Here is a 12,154-nt window from a genome sequence, read left to right as displayed (position 1 = left end):
GCACGTACAATCAGAAACCATTAAAGACAGCTGTGGGAAGGTTGCCGGAAGTAGCGAGTGGGGAATTCTCGGGTGTTTTTTCTGGAGGTCCGTTAGTTATTTCTGTCGTCATTGCACAATAAATATTTCTGAAACTAACGCAACTAGTGTCGGAATATAAGAGCTGACTCCTGGTGCCGACTTGTCCGGAGACAAGCGTGAAGTAAAGATAAAGACCACAGAACTGGTCGAGTGAGCTAGCGCTTAGTTTTAGTTTAGGATTCATAGAACCCTAGATTAGTTTAGTTTAGCTGTCCCATTACTTTGCATGGAGCGATCAGCATTGTGTTTTAAGCGGACCGCTCCATGTTACTAACTTATTGAAAATGTAACTTGCAGTCATGACTGTCATGTTTTTACATTTTGATGCACTTTTATGGTCCTCATGATGTTTGGAACTATTGATAAATTGATAGATCATGTCAATGTGTATCAGCATTATGTACTTTAATGGATAGTTGAACTGATTAATGAATAACTTTATATTATTACTCATTTTGATCATGAACCAATTTTGCTTATTCATTATTGTACAATATGGAAGTTTACACTGTTAATTATAACGCGATTAGCTTTATTAGTGATATTAGGTATGGATTATCCTTATGTGCACATAGAACTTGGACCTATTATTTCTATTTAGGTCAGGTGTTTTGGATGGTGAGCCCAGGACCCAGAACCAAAGCCTGAACTCTGGACAACTAGTCTGCAGCCGTTCTATCTGTGAATTCCACCTGCTCTGGTCGGGCTGGAAGGGGGCTTCTTGCAGCAACCCACTTTTCTCTTCTCCAGTTCCCTCACTACTCAGTCACTCGCCCTTTCACACATCCACTCACACAATTCCCCTCCTACACTCCGGATTACCCTCTGTTGGACACCTTGGCCGTTACGATTGACTATGAAGTCTTGAGAGTGAACTGTTGTGTTGAGCCTTGATGAACTGAATTATCTTGAGCATAAAAAGATGTGAATCATCTTTTGTTGTAAATAATTATTGTATGGCCATTCTATGTGTGTAGATGTATTTTTTTCTTTGTTTTCCAATATATGGTACCATCAAATGCATTCCTGTTTCAGTCTCTTTCTTCATTTCTAGAGTCGAACCAGAGGTCTTCTGATCTAGCCCGGTGCCTGTGTGTCTACTAAAAACCCACTCTGTGTTTAAGTCATTGTTGCACGTATAGGTTACAGTTATGATCAGCACTACGCTGTACGGTGATCAGTGTGTTGGTGATCACCGTCCAAAGCGGTGATCACCAACACTTTCATTTTATACAAACAAATGCATAACATTTATCTTTGCAAAAGTTCAGATTTTGTTTTGCAAAATTCCAAGATGCAGCCACTGGCTCTAGGATGAATAATGAAATGGGCGGCACCCACATGGACCAGAAGCCGTTGCCTCAGAGATTGAGTCGTCTTACTTCCGGGTAGGGAAATGAGCTTGCAAATACAACTCATATGCGATATTAAAAAAAACGTTCTTTAGTGTACCAAAGGTAGTATAAATGATCATATTTACGGATATAGTTTACTCTTGTCAAATCTTAAGAAAAGCATGATATAGGCCCTTTAATCTCAACTATAAATGTGTAAGTAACAGACAGAAAAAGACTTCATGTGAATTAAAACTGAATGACAGCTTTTTATTTTTTGGGTTTGATCATAACTGTTTTGGGGTTTTTTTTCACGTTAATATTTTGATGTTCTATTCATATAGTGTCTGCATTTGTAATGTATCTCCCTAGAGACATGTAAATCATTTTGTACTGTCAATGTTAGCATGAGAAATGCTATATAAATAAAACATTTGATTGATGGATTGATTTACTGCAGAAGTTGGCAGTGTTTGAAACATTCAAGTTTTTCATTGTGTCATTGTTGCAGAATGAAAAGCAGCACAATTTTAAGCACCAGGTGTTTGTTAAAGAGGGATATATATATATATATACAATTTTGTTTTTTTTATACCTCTAATTTCCTTTTTTTATTTTGTTCTTACCATCCATCTTTTTTTTACATTCTTGTTTCTGGTACTTCCCATCATTGTACAATAAATGTTATCTATACTTTATATTTTCAAATAAACATTTTATTTTATTTTTTTATGAATTATATATTCTATAAAGGTTTAACAGATTTACACAAGTCATATAAGTTAGAATTTTTTAAGCTAGAACTTGTTCCTGTTTGTTGCTGTGTTAAAGTCTGAGAAATCATTTAATATGGCAAACTGCCTATGTAGGCACAAGGGGGCCCAAGTGTGGGTCTCCCCAGCCTGGATAAAATATAGTATTGTGTCAGGAAGGGCATCTGGCATAATTATAAATCTCTGCCAAACCAGTTGTGTGACTCAGTAGAAGCTCATTCGCTGTGGCGACCCCTGACGGGATATACAGAAAGGTGAAAGACAACAACCAAAGCATAATAGTAATACAAATTTCTGAATTTAAAGAATAGGTTTACTATGGGGAGGAATCCGTGCCAATACTGAGCAGTCATCACCATCAAGCAACAAGATTCTGTCATACAAATCCGTGGTTCTCCAAAGCAACATCAGAACACTTTCCAACAGAAGTAGCTTCCACCTCCATAGGAACAGAGACATATCAACAAAACCCAGCAGTGCTGTTGAGTGTCTGGGCTCATTTTTAGATGGACTGAGGCAAAGTGGAAAACTGCTCTGTGGTCTGACAAATCAATATTTACCATTCTTTCTGAAAATAGCTAATGCTCGGACACCTCCCCCCAAGCCTAAAGAGTAGAAGGATTATTCTACTGTTATCAGTGTACACTTGAAAGGATCTGCGATGTACAAGTGCACATAGCCTTACTACTTTGCTTTTGAAAGCCACATTAATGTTAAACACAAGTGGTGCTAGAGTAAATTCTGCCATCCGTCACATTTGTTGGGAAAGGTTTTTTCCATTTTAATAATACAATGTACAAAAATGTTTACATTTGCAGTAGCTTGTTTTTTTCACAGTCAATGGATGTGTCACTACATTATGAAATCAGGACATGTTAAAAGAGACATTTAGCTGTAGAGTAGAGTGCCTGAACGAGCAAAATTAAATGGAAAAAGCCCTTTACTGGGGTTGACAGTTTACAGTTTTCATGGAAAAATGTTGTATGTTGCAAATACTCCAAGTTATTGTGTGTTCTACATCTTAATGGTTTGGTTTATTTGTTAGTTAGACAACAACTTAACTGACTTTCCTGATTCTAAGGGTAAGTAACTTGCATAAGTAATACCAATAATGGTTGAACAAAATTAACACTTGTGTTTGGTACAATTTACTTAAGCTCTATCCAATAGGAGTTAGGCAACAAATGTGGTCAAGTAACCAGGTGTATATCATGCCTTTGATTTCTGGGTTGAAGCCTCTTTAAGACAAAAGTTACTGGAATCATGTGAGTTCACCAAATGACCACTAGATAATTTGTTAATCCTGCATTTCTTGTTTTTCCTTATATGAAAATATGTGATTTTATAACAAAAATGTACACATATCAAGCATAATTGTATTAGATTAGATTATGTGGTGAAATAAACCGATTTACATCGTTTTCATTTTTAAATAAGCTTCAATCTGGAAGTTGATGGGTTTTTGTTCGGTTCTGTCAGATGTTTCAAATAAAATTTCTAAATTACATTTTTTACCAGTTAAAATTTAATATTGAATTAGGTTTATTTTGAAAAGTTCTTTGGAAAAAAAATAATTTCTTTACATACATATCTGACACTTATATTAGGGAAATAGAAGCAAAAAAAAAACAAAAAAAACACTACTATCAATTCCAAATGAACATTTTGTGAAGGATGATGAGCATCTATGGGTGTAAACTGCTCACACCCAGATTTCTTCTCAGAACAATTGGTAGCCTCTCAGTATCTTCATTACTGATTGATGGATTACTGCGTGCTGACTTAACACACCCCTAGAAGCAAATTCTCTCCCTAAAATCATACGGGAGTCTCGCCTCTCTTTGTGGGTCCAATACTGCTCTGGCATTTCCTAGAGCGCAGAGAGTCTGGCTGAGAAGAATAGATGGTGTGCATTATAATGAACATGGGCTGACATTGCCTCATCCATCATTCCACCCAGGAAAATTATAGCAGTGCTAGGGGGGAGAGGGAAAAAGAGAGACTTTAAATCAGAGATTGTCTACAGGTCTAACTCCTCCTAGACTGTCACCTTGTTGTTCTTGTTTTAAGTGCTCAGTCTAGATCTGCTTTCCTTCTGTTTGTCTCACGGTCAAATTATTGCATAAAACACTCACTTCTCAAGAGCTTCACCTTGATTAATATGTAATCTACCACTCCAATGAAAATCATGTTTGTGATGTTTTTAACATCTATTTGTGGCATTTTGCTGATGATGGAGGACATATGTAAAGAAAATTAAGCACAAAATACCATTTTTGAGTATTTCTTTATTCAAATCTTTGAGAGTCAGGAGCAGACGAAAAAAGGCAGATGGAAACAGCTTGTAGGTGTGATGAAGAAGATGCTACGGCAAGTCACAAGCTCCCTGCTCTGCTCCATTCTGATTCATCCACTTGCAGACAAATACATCTATGTGCTTTGACGTATGCCATTGAATTGCATGATCCTTTTTCTTTTCCTATTTTTGCATAAATTGCAAAAAAAAGGTCAAATTTGTCCAGCAAAAAATGCCGTAATTAAAGGTGAACAATTTAAAAATAAAGTTTTAAAGACGGTTTTGGACATTTTTTACTCTTTATTAAAAAAAAAAGATCAGTTATTGCAGTAGAAAAACCAGTGACTTCTCCTGGTTCAAAGTTCAGCGAGGAGACTTAAGCAATCCACTGAGTTGGTGTGACAGGCAATCATATCAATAATTTATTTGTAAATACTACTTCAAAGGAATTGTTGAAAATTATCATAATTATCAATTTACTGGCTTATGCATCTCTAAATGCTAGTGTATGCATGTCGCTCATGCTTTACTGTAAATGACTTTCCTAATGAGCAAACAGTGTCTTCCCAAGATGACTCAAGAGATGGGAAATTAGATGCTATCTCACTACAACAGAGCATCGCAGTGGTACGGTCTGATTTCGGAATTATGTCATACTTGCTGATACACAGATTATACTTGCACAGCGAGGCTCCAGTGCCGCTGACAAAGACGGCGACCGTGCATAATGTGATTAGTAAGTGAAGTGCTAGATTGTAAACAGAATGTAGAGATTAAGTTACATTGCAAATATTGGTTTACAGTCGTTCAGCCAGGAGGCAGCCTGTAGGTATTAATCTGTTCCAGCAAGCATCCTCTGTGGTGACTGCAGAAACCAAGGGGTTTGTAGTGTTTTAACCTGTGCAGACAAAGCCATGTCGGGCCACTTTCAAGTGGAACGATCACCACAGAGAGTTGGCTTTCAAGTGACCACCCAGCATTTCCACTTGGCTGCTCCCTCTGATGCTACCTGAACAGGTTTCAGCAGAAGCCTTCAAGGTGCTCATACATAATGCATAGCAGAAGGTATGCTCAGTTTTCATGTCCTCCTCATCGGTTTCACGAGTAGGGATGGCTGCGCCAGCACACAACACTGTACATGCAATGAACAGTGTTTCATCAGCAATTTGTTTCTCTTTTTTTAATTACAATTTTTTTTTCACATGAACACCTACATTTAAGCCTAACTTGACCTCCATATTTGTTTTCCTAAAAGTGTGTTCAGCCATCATTTTGTAGTTTTATTGTTGTATAATAAATCACAAACAGGACAATATCAATAATTAATGTGTTAATGTCACAGAGTGCAGGCTTTGATCAGATCAACGTAACAGCTTATCCAGCAAGAATCCTCCGTGCTCTTTGTCTTCACATTTCTGTGATATCTATTAGTTTAACACTCAGTGACACTGCTCTGGCCTTGCCCTTCATTTTTTATCTTGTCTTCTCGCATTTCTTTTGTGGCGTGATTTGATGTGCCATGATTGTCTTTTGTTTCTCCTTTTCTTCTTCTATTTTTTATTTGCTCTCGGCATAAAATCATTCATGAAAATCAATCCAAACACACTCCCTCCTCTTTTTGTGGTACAAAACGTAGCCTTTTGCTGACCTCAATAAATTCACCAGTATGTTAAACATTTCAGTTAGTGCCCTTAAAGTGGCCTTTCCACAAACATTGTCCTTCGCCAAAGGGGGCACTTAGAGCTGCCTGTGTGCTGGTGTGTGTTTGTGTGTGTGCGTGCATGTCTGCGTTGAGAGGAAGCTGTGTGGTATCCACTACTGTGACGTAATAAAATTATGGCCCATTAGCGGTAACTAATGACTGTGTGTGTTCATTTCAGTCTATGGTATTTTAAAGACCCCATTCTGTCTCAGTCTTTCTGTTTATTTAGGGGTCAAATAGACTTTTTCTTGTATGCATAATCATCAAAAAACATCTCTATTATTTTGAGCAATTTCTGAAAACTTTTTTAGTCTAATTGTGTTAGTCTAGCTATCTTTTGAAAAAAATCTCAGCATTTGCTTTGTGAACCAGCATCAAAGTTTATTCAAATATTTCAGGCTCCCTGTGATTTTAGACTCTTGGGAGCAGGAGGATCAAGCTTCCTCGGATCAGACAGCATCTGAGCGATTGCAGCTGTGTTGTAAATGCAAACTTCCTAGAAAAATAACTAAATGTTTAACCTTGTCTTTCTTATGCAAAGACTGTGTCTTTGTGGAAATGTCTCTTGCAGATAAGTTCAAATATAGTTTAATAATGAATAGTTTTGAATGTTTTATAAGAAAACCAAACCCATTTGTGTAGCTCAATGAAAAGCAGATAGCAGGCCGGATAGGGAACGCATAGAGAAAATCCCACAAATGGGTAAACAAGTATTGTAATGAGCCTTTGTGTATAAGAAGAATGACAAGACTCTTATTTACTCTGCATTAGGAGTTATCAGCATCTGTGGTTAATTTGGTTGCCACGTCGCTGAAAAGACCAACATCTGTTGACGTACTTGTGAATTAATAGAATTTTTCTAACTTTTGTTAAAACCACTTAGCTTAATTATGTTTGTTTGGGCATATGGAGATAGAGCAGTCAACCTCTGATTAGAAAGTTGCAGGTTTAGTTCCCACCCGCTCGCACACCCATGTGCTGAAGTGTCCTTGGGAAGACACTAAACCTCACTCTCCTGGTGGTCTGGCTTGCACCTTGCATGGCAGCTCTGCTACCATCAGTGTGTAAATGTAGGAATTGTTCAACATTTTGGGTATTAATGAAGGTAAAAAAAAAAGTTCTATAGGGCTTTTTCTGTCAAGATGTGTTTCAAATGTTCTTGTACACCACGAAGGAAGAGCAGTTTAAAAGCTTAAAGATCCCAAAACATGTTAAGTGTGTGTTTTTGTCTGTCCGTCCACATCTGTCTATTTTCTGAACCCACTTTAATCATTCAAAGAGATGCTGGAGCCTATCCAGGCTGAACAGAGACAAACAATCACACACACTAACTTTAATACCTAAAGGACAATTTATAGTCACTAAATAATATATGAAGCATGTTTTTGGACATGGGAGAAAGCAGGAGAAGACCCACGCAAGCTTGGGAAGAACTCCACACAGAAAAGACCCAGCCGGGATTTGAACCTTTCATATTCTCCAAGATGTTGTCATCCATGAACAACATGGTTCTTGTTGGAGGTGGTGGCTTTCCTATTGTGCTAGTGATACATGTAATACAGTTTTATACTTCTTTTTCATTTTGCCTGCAGGATTTGTGGGTTTAATAATACTTAAGAGATTATTTCTGTCTCGTTGAATCCATTCAACAGGTGTACCGGTAGTACCGATAGTTTTTGTACTGAGAATTTAAAAGAAAAAAAACATCAGTTTCTTTTTCGTAAAACTTATAATTTCATAGCTGTACCTATCCATCTATTTTTAACTATAGGGTCCGTGTCCCAAAATGTATCACCTGGAGCATTGTCTTTTTTTTTGGGGGGGGGGGGGGGGGGGGGGGGGGGGCAAAGTAAGATCCCTTTAGGCAGGGTTGTGCATTTCTTCTACTAAAATTTATTCAAAGTTTAATGTTTATTTGCCAGGAAAAGAAGTGTTCATATTTATGTACCATAAAATGGGAAACTCAAAAAGTGCAGATAATATTATCAATGCTATTTTTGAAGAGCAAACATGCTGGCTTTGTAAATCTGGAAAAAAAGAAACGACTTGTTTCATCTAAACATTTAACAATTGGGGAAAAAAATATTCTTCCCCTCACTTTTTGGCTCAGTATCTTGTAGGTTCAGCATGGGGGGCTAAAACCTAATGTGTGTGAGTGCACAAATGCTTCAGTCTTGAATTCAGTCTCAACATCCTTTTTACTGCTTTACCTCCAGTTTACCTGCAGTTTTTTTAAGCACCCTGCATTGCTGTTAGCTCCCTGGCAACAGCTGTTATCTGAGGCTGATTAGTTCCTCATTTGTATTCTCTAAAAATCACTCACTTTTATCCAGTGAAGCACCTGTAAGCTTATGTTTGCTCAGTTGATGCCTTTTAACAGCACAAGAGCTTTTAGTTTCAGCAAGATTCGCGTCTCAAAAGTAAAGTTGTCGCTCAGTTCTGCAGTCATTACTGACTGTTCACAAAGAAAATTAAGCAGATGGCAACTCTATAAATATGAAACCACATGGTTACATAAAACACACTATCAGCTTTTTAAATCAACAAGCGCTCTTGTTAAAAGCTAAGATCGTCTGCTGCTCGCTGAAATGATCTAAAGAAAAAGAATAGGACAAGACATGATGGCTTTCTCTGTGTCTGCTGCATATTTTAATAGAATGGAATAATGCACTAGAGCTCAAACAGGCCTCGAGTATGAAAGAGCAAATATAACCTTGGAACCAAACACATTAAAGCACAAAGACAGATGAATACCAATGCTGTTTGCAGCTGTCTGAAATAATGCGTTAGATGTATTCACATTTATTTTTGGTGCTGACAATATTCAATAATTTAAAAGAAATAACCTTTTTTTTCTTCTTCTAAAGGCTTTATCTGCATTTAACATGTAAAATTATTTATCAGGTCTTGCAATTTGGTCAATGAAGTCTCAGATGCCTGTACATGCTGGTAAATTTAGGGTCACTTGTGTTCTACAAAAATCTGCTTAGATTATGCAGATCAAAGGTTTGGTGATTTATATTAAAGTCATCATGCTAATGCTGTACGTTTAATGACACTATGTGTTTCCTCTCAAAAGAACTTTTGTAGTTTAAGTAGTTTGTTCAGGAAATACTTTTTCCTCCCAATACATCCTTCTTTTTCTAAATGCACACATACGGAGTTAACGCACTGGACCAAAAGAAATAGAAAGTGCAGCATTTAGATTTAATTTTTTTAAGTTTCCTAAGATTGCATGATTCAAACTTTAGAGTAGTCGGTTCCTTTGAAGAATGGCACCTCTTAAATGAAGGACTTGTCTGCAGAGTTTGGCATTAGAAGAATCCGGCTGTGAAGCAGTAGAATTAAAACCTTGTCATGCAGTCTCACAGTCTAGATCCTGGTATTAATCATCACATAATCTGCAATAAACACTAAAAAACTATAATTCGTCAAGACAATCCTGGATGTTTTGTCATGATTGAAAGCTGGTTATCCTATTTAACTGTTTGAATACAAGTGGGGGTGCACATACGTAATTGAAAGGCAGTGTGTTTCCAAGGCAAAAAAAAAAAAGGGGGACAGGCAGACAATTGAGAAAAGGGGGGCGTGGGGGGTCTTTGACCACTTGTGGCCTTCACAACACAGGCACAAATCATAGAGGGACACGGCAATTGGAGTGACAGATGAACAATGCTCCCATTTTCCAACCCCCTGTGAACAGGCCCATCCATCACAACAGGGGAGATTAATTCAATTCATCAGCTTTTTGTCTCCCTGGGCCCCCTAATACCACCTGATATTGCTCACACAGGACTTATAAATGTTTTTGAATTTGATCTGGGCTTGCTCGCTTGACACCGCCTAAAACATTGCACCTATTACCAACAGGACAGCTGCTGCCGCTTTGAGTGTAACATGGAATTTAGTCAAATGATTTTCAAATTAAGCCAGAACATTTAAAAAAAAAAGTTAACTGTAGAATTTCAAAGTTATTTAGACCAGGGATGTCAAGACTTTTTGCGAAGAAAAAAAATATAGCATCTCACATCTGGTAGTCCCTCTTCATATTGAACTTACTGAAAACCACCCATCTCTTGGGATATTAGGCAGATAGTTTTTTCATATTTTCTTGGAGAAAAGAAAAAGCCAATTTTCACTTATCCTGGCAGCGATGCCCCTCTGCCAACGCTCATTTACAATTGACCTTTTAGTAATCTAGAAAGCCTCACTGGGTTCCATGACAGCATTGTCACACGCTTGAGGCTTAAAACGCAATTAAGCTGAGCACAATTAAGAAATCATACACTTTAGAAGATGCAGTGTGCTGCATATTGATTTTGCTGGAGGGTCATTGAAAACTTAGCGCAGGCTGCATTTGGCCCACGGGCCGTACTTTGGACATGCCCGATTTAGACAATGCATTTAGAGGGAGAAGTATGGGGACCAAGTCAAGTCAATACCTTCTGAGATCAATAGAGACCCATGCAACTTTTTTTGGAACCAACTGCCTTAGGTTAGAATCCTAAGGTGTATGCATAAAGCAGCAGCATTTCCATGTGAAGGAAATCAAATAGGATAGGTTCAAGTCACTCAAACCAGACTTTCCTCACTTCGTTTTGTGAACCAAAATGTCAAATTTTCTGAAGTTTTAGGTCTACAACCAATTTCCTTCATTTCCCCCTGTCCTGTATTTAAAGTGAACTGCCAACCAGGAAAATATGAACACAAGTGATGACATCTAGTGACCATATTCTAAACTACAAGAGCCTCAAATCTTTAAGTTCTTGTAAAATAGGGGTATATAACCTTTAGACTCGGGGGGGGGGGGGGGGGGGGGGGGGGGGGGGGGGGGGGGGTTAGATTACAGTGCAGGAATTTCACTGACAAAAGTCAATCCACTCCATAAATCAGGTGGCCTTAGACTCTTGCTCCGCTTTCTGTAAGTAACACAAGTGTTCTTTTTTATTGGACGAGTTTAAAAAAGGAAAAGATAATAATTCACTAGAATATAAAAAGATTGCCATTTTATAGATTTATTGATATTCATGTGTACGTCTTCTGGGGCTGGTAGTGAATCCTGCCCCCTCTCCAGACACACAGGTAGTAGGCTGTAGCCAGAGATCCCACCACGGACATCAACAGGATGACAGTCACCAGGACAATTTTCCACACTTTTGAGTCATGAACTTCTGTAGAATCTAGCCGAAAAGAAACAAATCAAGTGCCAATAAATTGTCTTGGGGTGCTTATGTTGCAGACATGTCAAAAGTCACTCACCTTGTCCCATCAGAAGAGGAGACTCTTCAGTGGTGAGCAAATTCTGGCCCTCAACTGTTGGGAAAGGAACCTCTTCTAAAGAGTTGTCATTGGACACATTTTGTTCCAGAGGAAAGCCTTCATCTGTATCGTAATACTGTGTGTTTTCATCCATGACCCAGTGGCCTTTCCCATACCGAGGAATGCCTATGAAGCCAAAAACAATTAACAGATCAAACTTCACCTAGCAGTCCAAACACATAAAAGCATTAATGTTATCTTCATCTCACCAGTTTGACCCACTGACATGGCAACATATACCAAAAACACCAAATAAAACACAAACATGATTGCATAGAACAGAGGTAGCTTAGTCTTTGCTTTTTATGTGGGGTCTTGATGAGTACAAGTAGGATCAGCTGAGCTTTACCTCAATCAGGACTGATTAGAGCAGTAAGATCTTTAGGTTTATTGGCTAAGATTGAAATTTTGAATTTGTCTAACAAGATGTCTCTGTAAATTTTGTACATTAACTTCATATTTTAGAATAGTGATTTTTTTTCTTGTGAATATTTGTATTGCAATTTAAACTCACTGAATTATATTGGTTGAAGTTAGAAGGAATTCGTTGTGTATTTAATTGTGTTTAAAGTAAAACGTCCTAAATTACATTAGTTGGAGGTGTAGTTAGATTTGCAGAAATACATGAAGTTAAAGAAGTTTTTTAATG

General features: G+C 37.7%; 1 protein-coding gene and 1 long non-coding RNA gene across 2 annotated transcripts; one reads left to right on the top strand and one right to left on the bottom strand.

Annotated features, from left to right (window-relative positions):
* LOC110016008 lies at window positions 1-1,104 on the top strand. The gene is made up of 2 exons (XR_002291263.1): window positions 1-87; window positions 683-1,104. It is a non-coding gene; the product is annotated as an uncharacterized LOC110016008 (long non-coding RNA).
* Window positions 1,105-11,181: 10,077 nt separating this feature from the next.
* Window positions 11,182-11,825, bottom strand: LOC101161254. The gene is made up of 3 exons (XM_004074763.4): window positions 11,715-11,825; window positions 11,446-11,631; window positions 11,182-11,366 (listed from the first exon to the last, which is right to left on the bottom strand). The coding sequence occupies exons 1-3, from the start codon at window positions 11,770-11,772 to the stop codon at window positions 11,212-11,214; spliced, it is 399 nt and encodes a 132-aa protein (XP_004074811.1). The 5' UTR covers window positions 11,773-11,825; the 3' UTR covers window positions 11,182-11,211.
* Window positions 11,826-12,154: the final 329 nt, after the last annotated feature.

The sequence above is a fragment of the Oryzias latipes genome, chromosome 12, assembly GCF_002234675.1.
Source record: "Oryzias latipes chromosome 12, ASM223467v1".
Lineage (NCBI taxonomy): Eukaryota > Metazoa > Chordata > Actinopteri > Beloniformes > Adrianichthyidae > Oryzias > Oryzias latipes.
This window is presented reverse-complemented; position numbering and strand designations above follow the sequence as displayed.

Coding starts and splice junctions, on each gene's coding strand:
- LOC101161254 (XM_004074763.4), bottom strand. CDS start 11,772: ATGTTTGTGTTTTATTTGGTGTTTTTGGTATATGTTGCCATGTCAGTG. Junction 11,632..11,714: donor CATGTCAGTGGGTCAAACTG/GTGAGATGAAGA, acceptor TTGGCTTCATAG/GCATTCCTCGGTATGGGAAA. Junction 11,367..11,445: donor TCCTCTTCTGATGGGACAAG/GTGAGTGACTTT, acceptor CTTTTCGGCTAG/ATTCTACAGAAGTTCATGAC.